Below are 23,992 nucleotides of genomic sequence, written 5' to 3' on the forward strand. Positions count from 1 at the left end.
GAAACCCAAAAGTTCCGTAGAGGGAGAGATGCTCTCTACTGGGAGCAGTGGAGAGGGGGGCCTGCTGTCCTTGACTGACCTCTCTACTTTTGTTTATCCTTGACAGTCTAGGGAAGCCCTTGGGGATGCAGTGCCCCCCTGTGGTTGGCATGGTTCTTCCTAATTTGCCTCAGTTCCCAGGTCCCTTCGTAAATCTCCCTTTGTTCCTTGTGATTCTAAGCAGTAGTTACATAGGGGGGCCTGATACCGTGTGTGGTCTGTGGCTCTGGCCCATTCTCAAGATCAGAGCTTAGGGGCTCAGAACAGAGGTGGGGTGACTTCATAAAAGCTGAACCACAGACTCCCTACTTTTTGTCTCTGCCTCAGGCTCAGGACTTCTGTTTCTGTCTTCCTCTTTTCTCAAGGAATGTGTTCCCTTGACTTTAGGGAACGAAGCCCAAGATAGCTAAGCGAGGGCTCAATGGGAAGGAGAATAAAACTAGAAGAATATAGTGGTAGGAGCCTTGTGGTGTCAGCTTGAAAGTTATGGAAATCACGAAGAGCTTTGAAAAGGTGATTCTCTGAAGGTACACACAAAACAGTGAAACTGCAGCAGGAGGGAGAGGCTAAGCTTTAGAGAGCACTCCTCTAATAGCTGAGGAAAATGCCAGAAAGGGAGATGCCTTCTTTCTAGAGAGATTTTAGGACTAACTGGAAGTGAAAGTCAGTTCTGACTAGAGGCCAGGGGTGTGGTCAGGGTAAATAGTGCCCAGAGCACTGTAGGTTGTTTGCACTTCTCTCTTTAACCACATTGGAATTTTCCCCAAGTTGGACAAGTTTTTATAGAATGTATTCAAATATTGACATTCAAAAAATCAAATTCAGAACAAAATTGAAATAGAAAGGAAATAATTGACAATAGGTGTCTTTAAGTATCCCTACAGCCCAGGGCCTGGCTGGGGCTATACTCCTGTCAGCACCACTTTTGCTTCACCTTTGCTAATGGCCACAGGTTCCTCCCAGGTCAGTGGGGGGAATGTGAGAGTGTCAGCTGGTTGGCACAATCACACATACCAATCCACTCCAATTCTGACAGCCCTTCCTTGTACTCTATTCCCCAGAGCCAGGAGCAAGGGACTGTTTCCTATAGAGAGGGGGGCAAGACACAGGAAACTGTCCTTCAGGCAGGGAAGGCATAAAGTGACAGGAGCCACAGTAAGACAAGAATGACACGTGCCCCTGTGAGGCCACTCAGGCCTCCACACTGAAAGTATTAGGAAGGGCAGACTGGTGAAGGTAATTGAGCTCCCAGTGCACAGCTTCTCATTCCCCATTTCTCCACTGATTCTGAGCTATTCCTGCATCTCATGGGTCAGGGTTTGGGCACCAGCCATACTGCTTCTCCTCAGTTCCAGATAATCAGTTTTTATATTTGTCCTGAGCAGGGAAAATGTTTTAACTTTTTTAAAGAAAAGCCACATACTGTACAGATTGCCTGAACTGAAAAACAAATGGTCTAGTGGGAGGGGCCAGAGGCACAGTGGCAGGTAAAGCAGGCAGAGGGAAAGCCACTAAAGGGTAAAGCTGAGCAGTCATCCCAGGCTCTCACCCTGGCACTTTTATCCCTCTCCAAAGACCCTGCTGCTGCTGGCTTAACTCAGCGATTCATGAATTGTGCAGCTTCCCATCTGGCAAGCAGAAAGGAGCTCTGAGGAGTTGTACAAAATGGAAGGTTTTAGAGGCAGAAGCAAGTAGGAGAAGGAGGCTAAAAGAGTGGATTCTTTCTAGCAAGGTTACCTTCCCTTAGGGTAAGGTAGGAGGCTCTTATCAGACAGATTACCTCTAGCCCTGACTAGGAAATTCCAGATTGGTTGGTTTAAAATTCCATTCCTTGGGAGAGACTGAAACTGCAATTAATCTAGGCAAACACACCACTTCTTAATCTGTCAGCACAAGGCAGCTGGCAAGGGATAGAGGCTCAAAGAAGAGTAATAGTGTCCAGAGGCCCACAGGGCTCAGCATGAAAATTTGGATCCAGATGGAACTAGGCTCCAGTTAGCCTGACTGCAAGTATCTGCTAGAAGAGTGTGGGTGGGTGGCTGATAATAGGTACTGGTGGTGGGATGAATGTGATTAGTGTAGGAAAAATCCTAGGTCCCCATGGTGACTGTTACTTAACTTCTCCTCTCTAATTGCTGGAAACCCTGGCTCAGTTTTATGACACTTGTGGGTAAGGAGGTGTAAGGTTGTTGGGATTTCAGAAATGTTCCCTTGTCTGGAGGCCATTGTTGTCTGCAATGACAAAATGACTAGGGCCCTGATTCCAGAAGAAAATACTGTACCAACACTCACCCTTCCCACTCCCCACTCCACCACTTTCTGTACCAGGCAGCATGAAGTACCTGGAGAAATTAAGTGTAGCATGGCTGGTGGGCAAGGGCAAAATGGATATTTTATTATCCACAGTAGCATTAACAGTAATAGAGTCAAATCTGGAATGATAGTCTTTATATCAATTATCAGTTTCTAAGCACTCAACCTAAACATTCTTTCCACTGCCACAGATGGAAATGGGATCTCACAGTGGGAAGAGCTGGAGTCCAGTTCATAGGGATAATGCCTAGGGTCTGTCCCTTAGTCTCAGTGAAGAAAGGCCTGAGGGTCAAAGGCATTTGGGAGGTATCTCCTGAGGGGAGGGAAGTCCTCTTAGATAGATCCATCAGAAAAGTCAGGAATCTCTCAGGCCCACAAGGCAATGAAGGCCATGAAGGCAAAACCACTGGCTACACAGCCCCACTTGGCCAGAGGGGCCTCAGGAGCAGCTAGTTCCCGGGGCAGAATTTCTAGGAAGGTGACATACAGGAAGGTGCCAGCTGCTGCACCTTCTAATACAGCCTGGGTTAAACCTTGTCCCCCTTCTGAGCCTCCTCCAGCCACTGCCAGCCCTAGGGCTAGGCCCACAGGGGACATGAGAGCTAATAACAGTATGGAGAACACGGCCCATTGTGATCTAGTGCCTACCTGCATCAGCCTTAGTCCTACACTGAACACAACAACGCCCTTGTGAGCCAGGACAGCAAGACAGAGCTGCACAGTAGCTGTCACTGTTGTTTGCAGCCCCACAGCTAGACCTTCAAACACTGAGTGAAAGGAGAGTGAAAGCAAGAGGATGAGGGCACGAAGGGGACCCCGTGACGATGAGGGTAGAGGTCCATGGCTGTGGAGTCCCAAGCCTTGAGACCCACCCAGTTCCTCCTGCGATGCTGTGGATGCTCCAGCAGCCCCAGGCCAGCACTGTAGGGCCAATGACTCCAAAAGGAAGATGAAAAAGAAGCCCAGGGAGATGATGAGCTCTCCATAGGGATATTCCACCTAGGGACAGAAAGAGGGGCTATGAGATGGGAAAGCAGGGGAGGAAGGTACACTGCACGCATGTGAGATTGGGAGACTGTAGAGAATGTTAGCTGTGCTACTAGAATATAAAAAATGGTCACAGAACGGAGTCAAGAGTAGGTAAGGACATGCAACAATAAGAATCCCAGAGGGATTAAGGGACACAGTAGCAGTAAGTTTAGAAATATGGGAAAATGATGTAAAGCAAATGGTCGGGAGAAAGAATGAAAGAGAAAAGCAACAGCTTTTTCTGGGGTCCATAAACCCAGAAGGCGTGGTTGACTCTCTCCTTCCCTCTACAGTGTCTGAGCTGGGGAGCAGAAGGATTTCTGTTATTCCTCACACACTCCCCTCCAAAGGGTCTGGGTGGGAGAGGGGTCTCTGGTTCTCCTCACCCTCCAGGTGGGGGCTGGTGGGACATACTTACACGAGCTGAGTCAGTACCATCAGAAGCTTTTCCCTCACTTTCTGTCCTGTTCTAGGAAGAAAAAAGCAGAAGTTAGATGGGATGGAGCAGCTGAGCTTCCCATCCTGCCCCTCAGCTCCGCTCTTTCCTACGAGACCAGCCTGAGCTGCTATCATCATTCTACACAGGAGCTGCCATTTTCCCTGGGTTCTACCATGTCCTTGGCCCCATCACTTTCCCTCCTTTCTTTTCTTGGTTCTATTCATCCTCTGGCCTCACATCTCTGCTGCTCACCTGAATCATGAACTTCTGAATCTCGTTTTCAATGCTCTCCAGGGCTTCAGCGGTCATGTGCATGAACCCTGCCCCCAGGAAAACCCCGGCAGAAATGCAGCCTAGGAGGCTGAGGACCAAGCGATGACGACCTAGTCAAACACACAAGTTACAATCCGGTTGCCAATGAGGAGGCAAAGGTGACTAGAGAGCAACAGGCAGCACCCAACCAACATCCCATGCTTGGGGACGGTGAGACAATCAGAGCAAGGTATCAGGACAGGGTGCTGCGCTGAAGTCAGAATTTGTTTAGGGGGACAAAGATGCAAAAGGGCTGTACCTGATGTGGCTGCATTAATCTGGAACCATCTGAAGCGGATGGGAATAAGGCCACAGACCAGAGTAAGAGCCAGCAGGGCAAACAGACAGCCAATTTTTACTCCTAGTAGTGGCTCCATCCTTGGGCTACAGGATAAGCAGAGGCCTCAGAATGACAAATGGGAATTACAATCTTTGGAGCAGGATGGTGTCTTCTTAGGTGGTGAAAGCTGATGTGTCCACCCTCCTGTTTCAGGAGGCTGTTGGGATCCTCCTGTTCTGTGTGGCCTCTGCCTGCATTGCCTTGCATAGCTGACTGCAGCCCTGCCCCCGTTTCCCACCTTCCCCCTCCACGGAGGCCCCTCCCCTCGCTCACGCCTTCCTGAATTTAGAAACCGGAAACTCCAGACTCCCTGCCAGGCCCAGTCCCGTGTTCTATGTCTTCTTCTCTTCATTGCCATGACTAATCCAATAATCCAAAGGCCGGGGACAGTCTGAGTTCCTGCGAGTGGCTGGTCCAATCCCAAATGGGTCTATGGTAGCCACTAGCTAGCTGCTTTGTGTTGGGGACAATCTGGTCCTGTTTCATTCAGGACACTTGATCTAAGCCTTCCATACCCTCTCCACCTCACCCTGTCTTATATGTTGCCATCATGATACCTGAACCTGCACCTTTTCAGAGGGGATTTGGGGCCACCTGGGGGTAAGGACAAGGCGGGGCTGAGAAGTGGTGCTGCCTCCACTTTGTGGTAACTAGTAGATGAGAGGACTCCCCTTTCCTGTAACTCCAGAAAAATAGCCCCAGGTATGGAAGGGTCTAGTGGAGAGTTGAGATTTTGAGATAGGTAGAGAAAAAATGTAGAGACCAGTCCCACCCCATAGACCTAAGTCCTGACAAAGTGCCTTGTGACTCAGACCACTGGCTCCATAAGGCTCCCAATACGTCCTTTTTCATGTCAACCTATTGTTTCAACAGGTTTTATAGCCACCACATAGTCGGTGTAGAGATCCCTTGCAGAGGCAATCACTGGACCAGGACACAACTTGTGACACATGCGATTAAGGAAAATTTGGTGTCCAATGGTTGCTTTTTCCTCATTGTAATAGATTTCCCTCTGTGGGTTATTTATATGCTAATGATACATAAGATGCCATTGCAACATACATATATTCATGTAATCCAATTGCAATGTGCTAACTGAAACCCTCTTATTTATGCTAGATGACCTTGAAACATATGAATAAACATTTTTGCTCTTCCTAATAGGAGCCACCCTCATCTTCGCAGTGGTCTCTCCTGAGCAGCCCACCTTGTTCTATCAAGGTGTCTGTGTCCACACTTCTCTAATAAAGTGCACTGCTTCCTTGCACTCCTGTCTCAGTGTTAAATTTTTTTAATACTCCAAGGCAAGGAAGGTCTGAGGATGCTGTTCTACTGTCTGCCAAAAGCAATTTCTAGTATTACAACACTGATAGTTATAACTTTTGACTGTGATGGTTTCCTAATAACATATACAGATCTCCCTCAATTTACAATGGAGGCATCCTGATAACCCCATTGTTACGTTGAAAGGAGTAAAAAATGCATTTAATACACCTAACCTATGGAACATCATAGCAAAGCCTGGCATACATTAAAAGTGCACAGAACATCACTTCAGCCTATAGGGAAAAAATTATCTAATACAAAGCCTATTTTAATGAAGTATTGGATATCTCATGTAATTTATTGAATACAGTACTGAAAGTGAAAAATCCGACGGTTTTACGGGTGCAGAGTGGTTTAAGTGTATCAGTAGTTTACACTGGGTATGGCATGGCTGCCTGTGAGCTGCAGCTTGCTGTCGCTGCCCAGCACCAGTGACAGCATATGGTACAGTATGTCACTAGCCTGCGTAAAGAAAAAATTCAAAATTTGAAGGACATTAGCATACTGAACATATATCACTTTCATACCACCATAAGTCAAAAAATCCTAAGCAAACCATTTTAAGTTAGGGCGTGTCTGTACTGTGGGAGAGGGCTGAGTTTTAAAACAAGGAAAGCTGCTCTAGCTGTGAAACAGCAAGGCTCAGGGTAAAGCTGAGAACTGACCCAGGAAAACTGAAGGATCCTGCCTGCATATACAGGGCTGGAGATGGGAGATTCAGTCCTGATGGGGATCAGCTCTCATGGAAATGTATGAAACTTTGGGAGGCCTGATGAACCCTGAGAAAGACGGAAAGGAGAGAGAAAAAATAGAGGCTAGGCAGTTGCTGTTTCCCCTATGCAGGTGGCCTGCCCAACAACCCCGAGACCTGCTGAGCCAGTTCTCAGAGAGCTGGGGGTGGCTTTCCCCACCATTCCAAATTACTTCCCTGGGAAGCCCTGGTCTCTGGTAGAAGCAGCAGTATTCTTACAGGAGAGGGTGAGCTGGAGGTTTGTGGGGGAAGACAGGCACTGAAAATCTGAGAATTCTCTTTGTTACAGGCTAAGCCATGACAACTGACCTCCACACCTTTTAAGAATCACAAGATCCATTTCCATTCTTTGAAAACACTTTATTATTAAAACCTCAAACAAATATATATAGGGACACAAGCACTCCCATTCTGGAAACCAGGTAGCTTCAGCCTTGGTAGGCTAGAAAATACTCAAAGAAAATACTTGTCACACACCCTTGTCAGCTCTCAGGGGGATCTCTAGCGGGGGACGGAGGAAGCTCAGATGGTGTGACCACAGGTAAGAGATCTCCCCAGGAGCTGACACGGGCACAGCGATACAAGTCCCTGTGGAACAGAGAGGTCCATGTGGGCTGCAGGTTCCTGCCGCCTCCCACTGATTTTGGTCACACCCTCTGTACCTGCCGTGCTGGCGGGCTGTGATCACAGCATGCTGCCTATGCCCATCTGGACAACACAGGTGACAGTGCACATGGCGTGGTCTCTTAAGGACAGGCTGAGTGATTCGGGGCCAGCGATTAGCCTCCGCTGGAAACCCCCGGGCAAGGATCACCATCGAGAACTTTTCCTCCTTTGGCTTCTTGTTCTGAGATAGAAATATAAAGACTGTTTGGAGGAAAAGAGATGGGAAAAGACTTTTTGACCCTCATTTCTACAGCCCTTTTCATATTCTGTAAATAAGGCACATTTGGGCCCTAAAATCTCCAGGTTACTCTCTGAATTTTTCCAGCTCCTCCCATCTCTGATTCTTTTTCATCTTGCTTTCCTAGGCTATTTTTGCCCTGCTGCAATATTCCCAGGGTACATACCCAGTTGAAGGGGATGGGATGGTAAGCCTGGGAAAAGCTGCACGCCAGGGGCTTAGAGGCTGTCAACTGGGGACAGGGAAGCTCATGGGGACACTGTGAACACACATCAAAGACATGATGTAAGACAAAATAACCACAGATCAAAACTGAAAAACTCAAAGTGATATGGGCTGGGGGTAAGGAAGCCTGGGAGCAGAAGGTAGGGAGAGCCAGGGGACCACGAAGAAAGAAACTGGAGGGGAACACAAAGTAGTGGCGGATGGGTTAGTTTTACCCTCTCACTTTTGCTGGCCACAGCTGAGTTCGGATCTTTGCATGGTAATACTCACTGGGGCAAAGACAAAACCAGGTCGAGGGTCCAAAGGTGACTTCTCTTTTCCCTGAAATCACAAAAATTAAACTGGGCCTAAGGGGCCTATTTTTATAACCCAATCTCTGCACTCAGTAAACTGAGGACCAATTTTACATTCAGTTCTGGTAATTATTAACTATGTTCTTTGAGGTAAGCTGGCTGTTTCTCTAATACTCCAAACAAAGAGCTTTCCCTTTGTGGCAGGAGAAAGGCAGGAACTTGGCACATAGTATGGTGTGCTCCCTTGTCTGAAACCTCTACTCTCAAAAATATCCCACTCGAAGACAATTAAAGTTATGATTATACACTTGCTGATACTGCCCCAATGAGGGAATATGGTTTGTGGTAGATCAGGAGTCAGCAAACTTATTTTTCAGGAAGAGTCACGAGGTCCATATCATTTAAATCAGCAAAGTTATTTTTTTAAAGGCCCAGAGAGTAGGCAAAATCTCCTTTTTATTCCAACTATGGAACTCTGCGATTTATAGTGGGACAGCAGCCACAGACGGCAGACAAATAACCGTGGCTCATACAAACACAGGTGACAGGCCAGATTTCATCCACAGGCCCGAGTCTGCCAACTACTACTATGTGTATCGTAATAACTTTATATGCCTAATATCCAGAGGATCACCCTTACCATTGTATGACAGAGTCTTTTCAGTTCTTGGGAGTACCAGTTACTTGGTGACAGATAGGGTGGGGTGAAAGGGGAAAGAACCCTACCTTAAGGACCAGGTCCCTGGCATCCATGAGAAGGCAGTGCCCTGCTTTTGTTCCATTCTCTACCAATATCTGTTCACAAAAATGGAAAATAAGCAGAAGCCCTGAGTTACCTGAAAACATAAATGTCAGAACGAACATTCACAGGTGGAGTGGGGGTCCTAAAGGAAATGGGAACTATACATAAGAAGGATGGAGAGCCTAAGAGAGGGACAAAGGGAAGCAGGCGAGAGAAAAATGGTCAAGAGTAAAGACAACTCCAATGGAAAGAAGGAAAGGCATGAAAACCAAGGCAGCTGCTTTAAAACCAGGAGGGAAAAAGGGATTTCAGCTCACCAGAAAATGACTTGTCTTGCGCCACAAGGTTTGGACCACCTCAGTGCGCTCAGTCTTGCCGGGCAGTTCACTTAGGGAAAAGGCTGACACCACCATATCGAACTGTACCTGAAGAATCAAAACAGAATCATGACAGACCTGACAGCTCCCCTTTCCAAGTATACAACAAAGTTCCACCCCTCTTAATTTCTTTTGCTTTCTTCTATCTTCTAACACAATGCTGGGTTACAAAAGCTGAGACCACAGTTTTCCATCTGTCAAATTCCACACTTAGCATACTCTAAATATTGCCACTTGCCTTGGGTGATACAGGTAGAAACTGTCTGAAAAAGACACCTGGAATGTAAGGCTTGCCAGAGTCTGAACCACCTGTGGAGGAAAGTAGACATGTGGCAAATGAGTATATAGGTATAAACAGAGGTGATAACCTGATAAAAACATTGCCCCAAGAATAAAGAAAAATTCCAGGGGAGTGTGGGATACACTACGGATAAGCGAATATTTAAAAAGGCAGGTAGAATACTGGCTGATCTGTACTAGTAACCAATCCAGAAAAGGTCTCTACCACCCTCCACTTGACCACATTGGAAGGAGAGCAGACTTATCTTTAACTTTTTGTCCCCTTTTTTCTTCACCAATAAATCACCCTTTTGAGTACTTCTTTGCCTTTTCACTCCTTCAACTTTGGAGAGGCCCTCCCTTATGTCTCGTTCTCACCTTTCAGTAGCCTTTCTGCCAAATCCAACATGGCAGCTGAGCTGTCCACACACATATATTCACGGAGGCTCTGGCCCCAAGTACTGTGAGCAGCCCTAAGATGGCAAAATATAAATTGCCAGTTCTCATGACAAAGGCTCACCCTATAAGAGACCCCTCTTTCCCCAGACTCCATCCCTGGGGAAACAGAGTGTTAGGTTAAAATAACATAACATAGTTGGAAAAACTAATAATGCTATTTTCTTACTTCATTTGCAACTCTTAAAAAAAAAACACAGACTCAAAACTTATCTGTAGACAAAAAAATTTTGACATGTGAAACTTATGTCCCAAACTAATCCTTTCCTTTTTTTGTTTTTCTAAACATGAGTCCATTTTCACTTGACGTTCTTTAAGTTCTTATGCCTTGCCTAATCTGATGGAAGACACATTCTAGTTACCAATCTTCCGACTCTCTCTCGTTTTCCATTCTCTGGAAATAGAACTGACAGAGACAAAGAAAGACACTCACCAGGTAACAGAACCAGTACCCGAGCCAAAGTCCATTAAGGTTTGTGGCTGGAACTCTGGAATTCGAGCCTGGATCTGAAGAAATATACAACACCTCACAGTGGTCACTTATTTAAGACCTTGATATATATGAATAGCAGACCGTGACAGAGGAGATGATATGATAATGACTTTCAAGATTTAATGTACATACCTTACAGAATACGATGCTCTTAAACAAGTGACTACAAACCTTTCTTGGGTAAGAAAGTGCTTTCACAGGATAAAAAGAGCCTTTTAAAAAAATGGACATGCAATATCCCAAGAATCCTACTCCAGAATCCTACTTTATTAACAACGGAACTGATGGTAACAGAGTTCTGGTTGGAAGCTAAGGGATTTTTACCTCATGGAATGCCCTGGAGACTGCTGCAAAGCCACCATCCAGTCTTGCTGCCATATACACCAGGCTCAGTCCCTCATTGTAGCTGCAGAAAAATCAGAGAGTCACCCCCACTGGGAAATAACCTCTACCCCATAATGACCTTTAGATATTTTTGGGAAATCAACTCTTGGCCCAAGGGCTCTTCCAGCTCAGTGCTTTCACTCCTCAACAGAGAAGAGTCCCGGGGAACTTTACAAACCAGGCAGCTTTGGTTATCGTACTTCCCCAACTCTCCTTCTAAGACAAACTTTTCTTTCTTGGGCAGCCCTTCCAGTCCCCCTCACCTCAGTTCCTGCCAATGGTAGGTAGTTCTGCGCAGGGCACGCAGCACTGCTTCACAGAGTTTCTCCTCTGTCTGAGATGTGTCTGTGGTGAAAACATGAACATAAGTGAGGACCTAGGAAGACCAGGCCTCACAGTCAATATCTGGATGTACTGCCCTCACCCCCTAATCCCCTTTTCTGGAAAAGTCTCAAAGCTTAAGAGAAGCCAAACCTACAGGCAAATTTCAGGCAAGAAACACAACCACCACCACCACAATGTCTCAGATAGTATTTTGCCTCTAACAAGAGTTTATTCAACTATCCCACAGGTCTCGTTCTATATTAAAGGGAAGCATGGTAAAGATTTAAAGGCTAGGATTAGGACAGTATTTTGGGGATTTCCTTGCCTAAACTTAAGACTGTGGCATCTCCAAGGCTCCTTAGGGGAGGAAAGGGGCTTGACAATCGTAAGTCTCATGACTGCGTTCAGTTCAGTACTACTTTATCCACTGAGCACCTACTGTGAACCCAGCACTGTGGGAAGGAAGTTCAAGGGAATACAAAACAGATAAAAGACAGGTCTGTAATAGGAAGGAACTCACAGTGAGAAAAATAACTCGACGAATTACATTTACTCTTCCATCTCTGAAGAGGATTTCAGGACAGGACAGGGCGCCATACAGGGACTTTATTTCACTTGAATAAAAACTTAAGTTAGTCCTCATCCAGTGGACTTGGAGGAAAAACCAAAGAGCTAGATCTTGACACGGTATTGACGCACTCGCTGACCTTTACCAAAGCCCTAAGGGCATCTCGTTAATAGCTACCTTCCCTCGGTGAGGCATCATTGTTAGTAACTGGCCTGGCTAGAAATTCAAATAAAAAAAACGCAGTATCTATTTCAGAGACTGAAATTATTTCCTGCTCTTCATATCCCACCGATATATCAATTTGGCCTGCTCTCTCTCTATTCTTTAGCCTTACCTGGATTTTCCAGGAACTTTTTCTCAAGATGTCCAGCGCGTCTTTGTAACTCCTCTGGCTCTACAGGTAAATGCCGGCTCCAGAGATAGTTGGTCAGCGCCTGCACCTGCTTCTCCACATCGGGCATCGAATTCTCTACGGGCCAAAGACGAAAGGCGGCGTCGCTGGCACGCAGGCCCAGCGCCCGCCTCCTCTCGGTCCCCGCTGCCCGGCCGTTACTCACCCAGCAGCCGCAACTGCGCGGCGTCGGCCAACGCTGGCGGCAGCCGCACGCACGGCAGCTGCAGGATGCCAGGATGCCGGCGATGGGGCCTCTTCCCCAGAAAATCGTACTTGTTATCCACCAGGGATACACCAGGGACGAGGGCGGCGAGCGCCTAGAGGCCGGGGAGAAGAGAAGGCAAATCGCGGGGCAGAAGGGCCTTCGCTAAGGGAGGGGCTGCCGAGAGCGCTGTTCCCGAGATCCAAGCCTCTCCGGGAGCAGGGGAAGGAGGCACTCACTCGGGACTGGGGAGCCACTCCAAGGCCCCGGCGCCATCTGCCAAATGTCAGCAGATGGCTTAGGTCCCTGGCGGTCGCCATGGCACCGGAGGTTAAGCGGAAACGGAAACGTAGGTGCCTGTGACCCTCAGTCTCACTCGCAGCGGCGAAAAGGGCCTTGTGGAATGTCAGTATCAGCCAATGAGGAGAGCGAGTGCTTGCTAGTAGCCAATGAACAATGGAACGTCCCTCACCTTGGGGCAAACGTAGGTGCGTGGGACTTGGACCGCGGTTGGGTCGTAACTTGCGGGCACCGAGGTGGCCTCGAGGTGGCGTTGGCAGTAGCCTTAGCGCGCGGAAGGGGAGAGACACCTCTTTTTCCTGGGTGTCTAGAAAAATTCGAAAGATAGGCGGAGACTCTCTCTCTCGTTGTATCTACTGTTTGTGGTCCTTGCTTTTCTCTCTGGAAAACTATGAGGTCTTTTGTTTTTTAATTCCCCCTCCTCCGTTGTTTCTTGTATATGTCTAACAATTTTTAATTCAGTGATTCCCGTAACTTTTAGAAGTGATTGATTTTACAACTTTTGTCTCTTAATTTTTATACTAGCTTTTATGTGATTGGTTTACTACCTTTATCATGTTTGCTTTTACCAGTGAAATTTTTTCTTTTCATAATTTTCTTGCTTCTAGGTATGGCGTTTTCCTTTTAAGAAGTTCTGTTAACATTTCTTGAATGCGTGGTTTGGTGGTGGTGCAGTCCTTTAACCTGTGTTCATGTAAGAAGCTCCTTGTCTCATTCAATTCTGAATGATAACATATAACATTGGCGGACAGAGTGTTCTTGTTTGTAGGTCTTTCTCTTTTAGCATTTTGAATATATCATGTCACTCCTTTCTGGCCTGTAGAGCGTCTGCTGAACAATCGCCCGACAGCCACATGGGGTTACCCTTGTAGGTAGCTCCTTGCCTGTATATCATTGCTTTTATGAGTCTCTCTTTACCTTTATCTTTGACTTTTTAATTATTGTGTGTCTTGTCTGGGGTATCCTTGGGTTCATCTTGTTTTGGATTCTTTGTGCTTCTTGTATCTGGATGTCTGTTTCCTTCCCTAGGTTTGTGAAGTTTTCAGCTGTTATTTCTCCAAATAAGTTTTCTGTCCCTTTCTCTCATTCTTCTCCTTTAATGTGAAAGTTAGGACATTGCATGTTGTCCCAGAGTTCCCATAATCTATCCTCATTTCTTTCTATTCCTTTTTCCTTCTGCGGTTCAGCTTGAATGCTTTCCATTATTTATTATGTCTTCCGTTTTACTGATCCATTCCCCCAAATCCTCTGATCTGTTGTTGATTCCCTCTAGTGTATTTTTCAGTTCATTTGTTGTATTCTTCATCTCTGATTGGTTCTTTAAAAATTTTTCTCTTTCTCTGTAGAGGTTCTCACAGAGTTCATCCACTCTTCTCTCATGTCTGGTGAGTGTCATTATAACCAGTATTTTAAATTCTTTGTCAGTTATATTTCATAACTGTATTTCATTTAGTTCTTTTTCTGCAGTGTGTCATGTTCTTTTGTTTCAAGCATATTCCTGTGTCTCCTCATTTTGTTTGACCTGTATGCTTGTTTATGTAGGTTAGGTGAAAAGGCTACCTGTTCCAGTGTTGAAGGTTTGGCCTTGTGTAGGAACATGCCCTGGTAAACTGTGCATGTGTGGTGGGTTTTTTTTTGGCTGGTTGGCTGGAGGCCAGGCAGGCATGGGCTAGGGTGTCCCACTGTCCAGTGTCAGGGCTCCCAGAGCATTGGTTGGGGTCTCCTGTGTGGTTGCCATGTGGGGCCATGCTGAGCAGCTTTTCCGCGTCACATAGGCCTGGTCCAGGGAGCTTCCCAGAGAACTCTGGAGTCTTGAGGTTTTTTTTAAGACTCCTGGGTGGAAAGGGTACAGTGCAGTAATGGAAAGATAAAATAAGAAAAACCAGATGCAGGTGACCAAAGGCAACAGAATAGTTAATAGAGTGTATGTTTTCTACATGTTAGTTTCTCTTCATATCAAAGTGGTCTTCTTAGATAAATAACTGACATTTGGAACATTATATGCCAGGTACTATGGCAAGCACTTTTAATACTACTGCATTTAGTCCCCGCAATCCTATGAGATAGATTCTGTTAAGCCCATTTTGCAGTATAGGGAACTGTATCTTTCAGGTGGTTAACTATCATGTCCAAGATTACACAAAGCTTATTAGTGACAACGAGATTTAAATTTAGGCAGTCTAAGTCTGAGATTCACCTTTGAACATATGCCCTACTGCATATTCTTGGTACTTGGAATGTAAGTTAGCCAGTTAAGAAGAACAATATCTTAATGTTCTGAAGTGTTAAATTAACATGTGGCATTAAAACAAACTCAACTTACTGCTGTAACCTTGATTCCATTAGCAAATACATTATTCAGCTGTGGAGTGTGTGTTAACCTTTTGAGATAGAAATTCTGTGACTGGATAAGTAAAAGCATTGCCCTTGCTACAAGTCCAACTGTGATAATTATGAGATAAAATACAGAAGGTGTACTGGTTCAGAGAGTTAAATGTCTGGTTTGCCTTTAGGTTTTTAAGTTTTCATTCTAACAAAGGAGACCTTTGCCTTATAATCTGAATACTCAGGAAGGAGACTTGAGGGGTGCTCAGGACAGCAGTTGTAAATTCCCCTCTCCCTTCTCTCCTCTCTTTCAGGTACACCTCTCCCATCCCCGCTTGGACTTACACTGCCACACTTAGCTTCATTTCTTGTGACATTTTGCTTCCCTTTAGATTGCTGGCTCAAGTATCAGCAAAATAAAATATCCCTGTTACTGTAGGTTAGCTGTAGCATAAGATTGACTATGTTGTTATTGAAGTATAATTGATATACAGCATAAGGTTGGCTGTGTTTTTATTGAAGTATAATTGATATACAGTATCCTATTAGTTTCAGGTATATAGGCTATGTTATTTTTTGTCAGAGGGAGGTAGCAGAACATACAGCTAAAATGCTTGGCATCTGGAATCTGAATTTGAGCAACAAGATGGTAGTTGCTATATCACAGAGTTATTAGAGTGAGAATTTAATGAGATAATGTCTTGCCTAAAGTAAAGCTCAATATGTTTATTATATTATTAGTGTTATAATATGTATTACTGGAAGTTGAGGGGTAATCACATTACAGTTTTTTTATTATGAATTCCTGTGTTATTTCCAAGATAGACTTGAAAGTGGGGTATTTGGGGCCAAGTGAGACTGAGCACTGGAGACTGAGAAGTATGGAGCTGGAGAACTTGGGTGTGTCTTTGAATGTTCCTCCTGTTTTTCCTACCAAACTGCCAACATAGATGTGGCTTTCTTCATTTGAGATTAGCATAAGTGGGATATTTCCCCCTCCTTCAGTAACACAAAATCTCAAGAGGTGACCTAGACTTAATTTATATCTTTTTTCTCAATCCAGAGTATTGTTTATAGAAACAAGACAAAAATCTCCCCACCACCTTCTTCGTAGGTCAGGGATGTCCTTAAAACAGTAAACACAATGTTTTGTACATTGAAAATGCTGAATCGATATTTCTTGATGATATTAATAAAGTGACCCCTTTTTGTTTCCATACTTGGGAAAGCTCAACAGGATAGACACCATTGAGAATCGAATCTTTTGACCAGGTCACAACCCCCTGGAACACAGATGAGCCCATTTCATACCTAATCCATGAATTCTGCCATATCAATACTAGCCATACCTTCACCTGGGTAGCATTTTCAATTAGAGGTTCTACTTAAAAAACATAGATATAGTTGTGGAGAAACTATGCAATATTAAAGAGAAATGCCCCTGCCTCCAACTAAGTAAAGGAAATGTTTGAAAGATTATCTGAGGAAGGTTTGGATAATTTGACTGGAGATAGGTAATGACCAACTGGTTTTCTCTGCTGAGATTATGAAAAAGGGAAATAGCTAATAATTAGATTTAGCAATGAAGATGTGAAGCAACTAAAATAAGTTTTTTGGGACACCTAAGAAATTTTGTTCTCAAAGATACCAAATAGCACCCTTTTTATCTCTTCATTCCTTTTTAAGTTCTCCTTTTTAAATATCTTCTGTTAAGGCATTATTTATTGTGTGTGTGTGTGTGTGTGTGTGTGTGTGTGTTTTGTTTTTGTGTGTCTTCTAGATTACCCTTTATCCTTTAAATTATTTTTACTTTTTATTTTTAACTTTTCCTGAATATGTCACCTTTTTTCTGATTTTTTTTTCAAACTTTGCTGAGTGTTGGTTCTTTCATGTCTTGGATTGTTTTCTTCCCTTGTTTTGAAATCATGAGTTACAGTTTTAATCTGTTTTGTGGGCATGTCTATATTGGTTTAGTTTCTCAGTGAAACAGACATTAAGATGGGATTAGATTTGTAAGAAATTTATTGGGAGAAAGGCCTGTGAGGGCAGAGGGACAGGAAACCAGAAGAAACAGGAAGAGCTGTGAGACTGCAGTGCAGCTTTGATCTGTCAAAGAGGGAGGGAAGGAAAACTGGTTGGATAAGCACAGGTCTAGGAAGTTTGAGCCAGGCTGATGGGGAGTCTTTGAGCCCAAGATGGCCATCAGAGGAGTCTAGCATTTCACAGAAGTGGGCCTGACTTGCAATCCCTGCCACACTCAGTCCCTGATCGCAGCCCACAGGAAGCGTAGCAGATTCGGAGTGTGGCAGTTGGGTCCATTGGTCAATTATGATTCCCACAGCAGGAGATCTGAGTAGTACATTTGAATAGCAGCCCTACATCTCCTTCTCCAGACAGATTCCTGGGAGAATCCCTTCAAGCTTCCTATGCGCCTCTGCTCCTCAGGAGAAGCTTAGAAGAAGGAGGTTAGTGAGGCAAACTACAGTGCGTTACTGTTGTTGATCTCTGGGCTGAACTGGTACCCACCCGCTCCCTTGTTTACTACCCATTCTAATTTCCCTTCACCCTCAGTTATCAAGTCATCTTGTCTTGGTGGCTTAACAGGTGTTATGACCCGAATCTTCATTCCAAAAGGGCCCAAACCCTTGAAAGTGATATCTTTCTCAGGATGAGGTTGCTAAGTGTGTACATTCAGGGTTACAGTGGACCATGGGAATTCCAGGGAGCACTCCAGTAGATCACTTGTGTTCCCCATGAGTTCCCTGTCCCCTCCATGTGAAAGCAGCCCTCCCTCCTCCTGCCTACTAGGGTTACTGAGCCCTGACAGTATGGTGACTCCTCTTTTCATCTGCTGGTCCCTAGAACCAAGAAATCTAAAGTGTCCTGGCAGCAGTAGTTCTGTGAGACCCTTGATGTGTCACCTGGCAGGAGAATATCCCCTTTGAGGACCTCGGTCTTTGGACCAGCAGAGCCCAGAGTCACAGAGATGAAAGCACAAACATTTCCAGTAAATCAGTGGAAGCGATGGTGTGAAACCATTCCTGCTTCTACTCCTTTGTTCCTGGAATAATATTTTCTTCCTATTGAGGTCACAATACCACTTAGAGGTCTATGGCATAATAAATACACTGTGTTTCTGACAGATGGTACTACTTTATTGTGTGTCTATGTGTGTCTGTGTGTGTTTTGACAAACCCTTTCTTGGTGTCTATGGGGTAGTTTTTATTTTTTCAATAGTATTCCATGGACTATTATTGCCTGTGTTCCTCTCTTAGTGGCCTGCTTTTCCTACTTAGGAATTTTCAGAATGTCTTTTCTTTTGTTATGTTTTAGAGGTTTTCCAAAAGGCCATTTTTTGTTGTTCTTTCTTCTGCTTATTGTAGAACTCTGTGATCTCTATATCTAAAATCAGCTTCCAACCTTCTACCAAAGAATGTTTCTTCTGTCTTTGATTACTGATTTTTTGTATTGTGGTTTATGTTCATTTTTGGAATCTCAGTAGATTTTAGGTTGATTCTCTGGGAATCAAGTGAAAAATATATGATCCTTTATTCTGCCCTGTAATCAAGGACAGTGTAATATCAACTGAATTAGCATTCATACTAATATTAGATATTTAGATTCCTGGCATTTGGCTAAGCTTTGTTAAGTATACTAACACTTAGGAGTGTTGAAATGAGGAGTTATCAAATTATTAATATATTCCAAAATAGGCATATGTTCCCTTTAAGGTTAATAGGTCCTGTTTGTAAATTTGGGGACCAAGTGAAAAATGCCACAAGTAGGCCTTGCACATTTCTGGTGGTTGGATGTCTGTGTTGCAGGAATGCATTTAAACATGATTCTGGGCTCAGAGTGATGGTTGTCAACAGGAGGATAAGAACAGGAGAATTCTCTTAGAGTGTCAAAGACTCCCTAGACTGACCAAGTTGAGTAAAATCAGGCAGCCATACACCACTCTTGTGACTTTCAAGGACTCGCAGCCAAGAAATACAAGAAGAAAGGATATGTGTGTTATTTTGAGTAATGCTGGGGAGGGAAATTTTTCCTCTACCCTTCACAGTTCTTCTATCTGGCCTAAGACTCAAACTGACATGAGACAGATTAGCAGGAGGAAATCACATTTAGTTATGTATGTATGTATGTATGGGGACTCCACACAGACATGAGATTCCAAAGATGGTCAGGGACAGTGAAGTATATATGTCTTCCTGAACTAAGGAAAGGGTGGTAGGGGTCTGAGACTTCAAAGGGAAGGAATATCAGAGGAAATTCACAGGAAGATGAAAGAGTAAAGCTCAGTAAACAAATGTTTGTTGGGCTTCACAGGAATAATGACACACAGGAATTTTAACAAACAGACTTTGCTAAATTCTTCCTTGTCTACCACCCTTAGTTTATATTATAATATAGTCATCTGTAGTGATAGCTCTTCCTGAAGCAGATCCTTTAAATTCTTTTAGGCATTTAGGAGGTAGGGTCAAAGCTGTTTTCTGACTCTGGCCGTTGTTTGCTTTCAAGTAGACATAATTCAGAAGCCAATGTGGCACTTTTGGGGCACCTTGCCCTTAGCCTCTACAGTAACAACTCAAGGTTAAAACTAAAATCCTTAGGTTCAGGATTTCAGAAAATGTTATTTATCACACACACACACATGATTAATCCAACATTTACATTTATTTCTGGCAATTAGCTAAGTAAGGAGCAAGCAAATGTGTAGGGTGGGACAATAGGGACAGACAGAAATCAACAGGAACAGTCAGTGTCTCAGTGCCATGCTGCTGCTGCTGCCCAGAGATTGATGCCCATCAGTGACCACCCCCTGTAAGGTTTTCTTCCTCATTTCTGTACAGGGAGGCTGGAGTCCCCTCAAAGACTGCAGAACCTCGTTTGTAGAAAACCAAATTCAACTTTCTTCATTAGAAATGCAGGAGGACTGGTGGTCGATGTTCAGTGTTCAGTGATGGTGCAGCTACCCAGGCTTTTATGCTAACACTTAGCAGGGATTGAGGGTTACTGCAGCCAGGAGCCTGAGCCAGATCCTCATCTCTTCTTACTCAGAATTCTTCTCAAAAACAAACAGGTTTACATTACTCATTTTCAGATATAAACTTGTTTTCTACTTAAAAAATTTTCTCCCCTGAAAAAGTTTAGAAACAAAATTATATAAACGAGTTTATGAGATTTCTTATAAATAATATATTTATAATTTGACAAGGTGAGGTGAAAGCCTTCTGACAAAGCAAACTCACTGTAGTGTGGGATGAGATATCTTTTAGAAATACTTAATCATGCACATCACAGTATGTGTCCAATATTAGTTGATTGGCATCTATGTGATTCGTCTCCATGTGCCTTAGAGTTAAAAGCAGTCCCCTATTGTTACTCAATCTTTCCCTCAGCTGAGCATCACACCTGGGCTGGCCAGGTCCCTGTAGGAGAATTGAGTTTCTATTCTTGACCCCCTGTCATTAACTTCAAGGACCTGGGTGATGGAACGTGAGTGGCTTAAGGCACGGTGTCCCCAAGGAGATAAGGAACACAGGGAGTGCTCCCTTCTGATGGGACCTGCAGCGATGTCTCTCCACAGGAGGACACCACTTCCTGAGCCAAGCTGTGATGCCATTCTGAAATCTAGAAGATAGGGAACATAATGATTATTCTTTTATAGGTAAAGGAAAATTATGGAATAGTACATCCATTTTGTTTTATGCTTGCTCTGAGAAAAGTTTTACAAGAAGGAAACTGTAAGCAGGTGAAGTCAAGCAAGCACATCATAAGTCAGGGGTTGTTCTAGTTCCATTCTGTACTTCCGTTTTTTGTCTATAAAATACCAACAGCCATTTATGCTGGCCCAGATAGCCTTCCGTGGGCTGATAAATAAGAGCATTTGGTTGGAAGACCATGCATTTTTGTTTTGCCAGCAGGCAGGTATGTTGTTAATACTGGAAACTGAAACAACGAACCAGCAGTTTAAGGAGAACAAGTCCCCACCCAGGTGATCACATGCCTTGAAACAGGTCCTTGGGAAAGGACACCACCATGGAAGCACAATCTTGAACACAGTTATCAGCTCTCAGGCTGTTGTCCTCAGCAGGGATAATGCCAGATCCTCAGCAGTAGGAGAAAGGTAAGTGATGGCACCAGTGTAGGATGGAAAGCGGTGCTGCCGCTATAGAATACGCTCTAGGAGACAGTTTATGGGACTGGGAAAACATTCCCTTATATTCTTAGGCAAAAAGAAGTGGCGCATTAAATAATCTGTATCGTATCACACATTTTAGGTTTAGATATAATCGGAAAAAATATTGGTTTAAAATTTAGAACTATGAAGAGAATTTATTTTCGCTTGTGAGATTACAGTTTTTTTCTGGTTTTCTAACATTTCTGTTTTGAATAGGTGTTACTTTTTATTACGAAAAAAGTGAAAATGAAATTTTAGATAATGCCTCCTGAAGCCAGATGTTCAGAGGTCTTTTCCAGCCGCACAAGGTTCCTCTTCTTGTTACAATGAGGACTGCACACTTGCCTGGGATTTTGGACTCTTCCAGGTAGTGTTTCAAATCTGGATTCGTGTCCAATGCACAGTAAACGGATCTCTGAGTCACCAAGTTTGAAGCAGAGAAAGCTTTATTATCGGAAGGGCAGCCCAAGGAGAGGTCAGGGGAGCACTCCCATTTCTGCCTTGCCCTGCTGAGCCCTGCTGAGGCTAGGAACAGTTTATATACGATAGCCAGAGAATGTGGGGGGTTAGGGCAGAAATGTGTGGGTCTTGAAACGTTCTGAAGTTATGCCCTGATTTCGGCCCTCTGGCATCATCTGGCGGTCCTGGCATGTTTCATGTCGATCCTGGAGTATTACATGTTAAAATTGGAGTGTTTTATGTTCACTCACACCTGGTATCAGTTCTGCAACATGCAGTTTATCAATCAACATATGCACTGCTTACAATAATGAGCTTCAGAAAAGAAAGCAAAGGTTAATAATTCCTGCAAAGCAGTGAAGGAATGTGCAGCCTGAGGTACTATGGAGAGAGAGCCTAGTGAAGATGCAACAAGTAAAGAAATACATCTCTGGCTTCAGTAGATGCTACCAACAGAGGACTAATTTTTATGAGGTCAATCCACTTCTTTCCTCGAGCACCCTTTCCGATAACTCAGTTTTCTCTTTGTCATCTTTCAGAAGGCTGGTTGGTAATACATACCATCCAGGGAACCTGTGCTTTTGATAAAATAATATTTTTCTCCCAGATGAATCATCATTGACATTTTCTTTGGTCTCCTGCCATTCATTTTTATAAAGGCCAAGCTGGGTGTCAGAAAGGACATATGAATTTAGTATGAGGATAGAAGACTATTAAAAGCTCTGATGTTAGAAAATGGATTATATGTGACATATAACATTGTGTAAAGTTAAGGTGTCCAATGTGTTAATTTCATATATTTTTATATTGTAATATGATTGCTTTTGTAGCAATATTGAGCACCTCTACTGCATTGCATAGCTCTACTTCTTTTATAGTTGTTGGGATAAGTTTTATTTACCAAGATTGACAATTGCAGTGCAATATTTTGTCTAAATTATTACACTACCATCAGATCTCTGTAGCTTACTACCTGTTGCAAGTTTGTCCCTTTAAACATCAGTCTTATTCCCCCCTCCCATCCCATCCATGGTTTTTTATGAATTTGACTCTTTTAGATTCCACATATAAGTGATACCGTATCGTCTTCTGTCTGTCTGACTTAGCTCACTCAGCATAATGCCCTTAAGGTCCATCCATGTTGCTGTCAATGGCAGGACATTCTTTCTCATGGCTGAATACTATTCCGTTGTGTATAAATACCACCTCCTTTTTTATCCATTTACATGTTGATGGCCATTTAGGTCATTTCCATATCTTAAAGCTCTGATATTTTTAAGTTGTGGAAAAGCTTGAGGAGGTGAAGAACCCCACTCAGCATCCCTCATTGGTGGGCACTAGCTGCCATTGTGCATATTTGCTTGTGCACACAACACTGTTCAGCAGGGTAGTCTTGAGAGGAGGGAGAAAATCACATGTATGCATGCCCATGTGAGAAAGTGCGTATTGTAGGGGCCAAGACATACCACTTTGGCATCTAGATTATGTTGAGCTAAAAACAATCAAGACCCAAAACATCAGCAAGAAGCTTTGGCCTTCCCCCAGGTGTTGAAAGAATTTAGATAGAGGACTTGCTCCAGGAAGAGAGCTATCATCATAGATAACTACATTATAATATGAACTAGTGGTGGTAGACAGGGAGAAGTTTAGCAAAATCTGCTAACATTCCTCTCTATGCCCTTTTGTTCCTGTGTGGCCCAAAAACCTTAACTTTTACTCTTTGTCTTCCTGTGAATTGCTTTCCTTCCCTTTGAAGTCTCAGATCCTTACCCTCTTCTCCTTAGTTGAGGATGACATATATACCTCATTTGCCTTGATTATTTTGGAATCTCTAGTGGGTGTGAATTCCCTGCACATACATAATTAAAGTTTCTCCTGTTGATCTGTCTGATGTCAGTTAGACCAGGTAGAAGAACATTGAAAAATAGAGGAAAAATTTCCTCCCTAACAGTATGTACCTGTCATGGAGTTGGTGAATGAACTGGGAGGTGACTATGTGGGTCTCTCTCCTACAGGTGTCCCTGCATAAGAAACTGAAGAGTTTGATAGAGAGAAAGGGAGCTGCTCCCTCCTAGGAGCAGAGGAGAAACGGTTTGCCTTCTGTGCCTGGCCTCCCTACTTTGTTGGCTCTGGACATTGCAAGCTAGCCCATAGGGACGCATTGCCCCCTGTGGTTGTCATGCTTCTTCCTAACGTGCCCCAGTTTCCATTTCTCTTCCTAAGTCCCTCCTGATTCTGGCTTCTAGTCACCATGGCCCAGTTATCTCAGCTCTCCCTCCTGCGCTCGGTTCTCACGCCTGTTCTCTCTCAATCCTTCCTCGTTTCAATCTCATTTAAAATCACATTGGTCTTCTGCTCCCTTATAGCCCTCTTTGGCTCCTTGCTGGGGATTCATAGGTTTTGAAAATGATTGAGATTGTTTCCTTGTTCTGATCCTGTTATTCTCTCTAGGGAGCCATTCTCTAGCTCTGTTCCAGCTCTTGATATGATGTGGTTTGAACCAGGTTCTGATCCTGCTGTTCTCTCTAGGGAGC

General features: G+C 44.0%; 2 protein-coding genes and 1 long non-coding RNA gene across 4 annotated transcripts in view; 1 reads left to right on the plus strand and 2 right to left on the minus strand.

The window, feature by feature from the left end:
• Nucleotides 1–2,414: 2,414 nt before the first annotated feature.
• Nucleotides 2,415–5,838, minus strand: SLC39A2 (solute carrier family 39 member 2). Of its 2 annotated transcripts, none has more exons than XM_036880603.2 (4): nt 4,392–5,838; nt 4,073–4,203; nt 3,800–3,850; nt 2,415–3,351 (listed from the first exon to the last, which is right to left on the minus strand). In XM_036880603.2, exons 1-4 carry the CDS (start codon nt 4,507–4,509, stop codon nt 2,719–2,721), a joined length of 933 nt encoding a protein of 310 aa, XP_036736498.1. In that variant the 5' UTR covers nt 4,510–5,838; the 3' UTR covers nt 2,415–2,718. The 2 variants fall into 2 exon arrangements, with proteins under 2 accessions (XP_036736498.1, XP_057344028.1); XM_057488045.1 differs by having other exon boundaries at nt 3,251–3,351; nt 3,800–3,845.
• Nucleotides 5,839–6,894: 1,056 nt separating this feature from the next.
• METTL17 (methyltransferase like 17) lies at nt 6,895–12,585 on the minus strand. Its single transcript, XM_036880621.2, has 14 exons — nt 12,430–12,585; nt 12,152–12,305; nt 11,929–12,063; nt 10,966–11,047; nt 10,643–10,724; nt 10,259–10,332; nt 9,748–9,842; nt 9,329–9,399; nt 9,031–9,138; nt 8,698–8,766; nt 7,949–7,999; nt 7,620–7,712; nt 7,212–7,396; nt 6,895–7,137 (listed from the first exon to the last, which is right to left on the minus strand). The coding sequence occupies exons 1-14, from the start codon at nt 12,508–12,510 to the stop codon at nt 7,032–7,034; spliced, it is 1,386 nt and encodes a 461-aa protein (XP_036736516.2). The 5' UTR covers nt 12,511–12,585; the 3' UTR covers nt 6,895–7,031.
• Nucleotides 12,562–23,992, plus strand: part of LOC130679544 (uncharacterized) — a 29,322-nt gene continuing 17,891 nt past the window's right edge. The window contains exon 1 of the long non-coding RNA XR_008992550.1: nt 12,562–12,678. This is a non-coding gene — a long non-coding RNA (uncharacterized LOC130679544). The remainder of the gene's footprint in view (nt 12,679–23,992) is intronic.

This window comes from Manis pentadactyla, chromosome 11 (assembly GCF_030020395.1).
Source record: "Manis pentadactyla isolate mManPen7 chromosome 11, mManPen7.hap1, whole genome shotgun sequence".
Lineage (NCBI taxonomy): Eukaryota > Metazoa > Chordata > Mammalia > Pholidota > Manidae > Manis > Manis pentadactyla.

What these genes read in the sequence shown, in the direction of transcription:
- SLC39A2 (XM_036880603.2), bottom strand. Translation starts at nt 4,509, where the DNA reads ATGGAGCCACTACTAGGAGTAAAAATTGGCTGTCTGTTTGCCCTGCTG. An exon ending in TTCAGAAGTTCATGATTCAG is followed by an intron (nt 3,851 to 4,072) that starts GTGAGCAGCAGA and finishes TTTTCTTCCTAG; the next exon opens with AACAGGACAGAAAGTGAGGG. An exon ending in ATGGTACTGACTCAGCTCGT is followed by an intron (nt 3,352 to 3,799) that starts GTAAGTATGTCC and finishes TTCTGTCCCTAG; the next exon opens with GTGGAATATCCCTATGGAGA.
- METTL17 (XM_036880621.2), bottom strand. Translation starts at nt 12,510, where the DNA reads ATGGCGACCGCCAGGGACCTAAGCCATCTGCTGACATTTGGCAGATGG. An exon ending in CCAGGGACCTGGTCCTTAAG is followed by an intron (nt 8,000 to 8,697) that starts GTAGGGTTCTTT and finishes TTGTGATTTCAG; the next exon opens with GGAAAAGAGAAGTCACCTTT. An exon ending in ACAGCCCGCCAGCACGGCAG is followed by an intron (nt 7,138 to 7,211) that starts GTACAGAGGGTG and finishes TCTGTTCCACAG; the next exon opens with GGACTTGTATCGCTGTGCCC.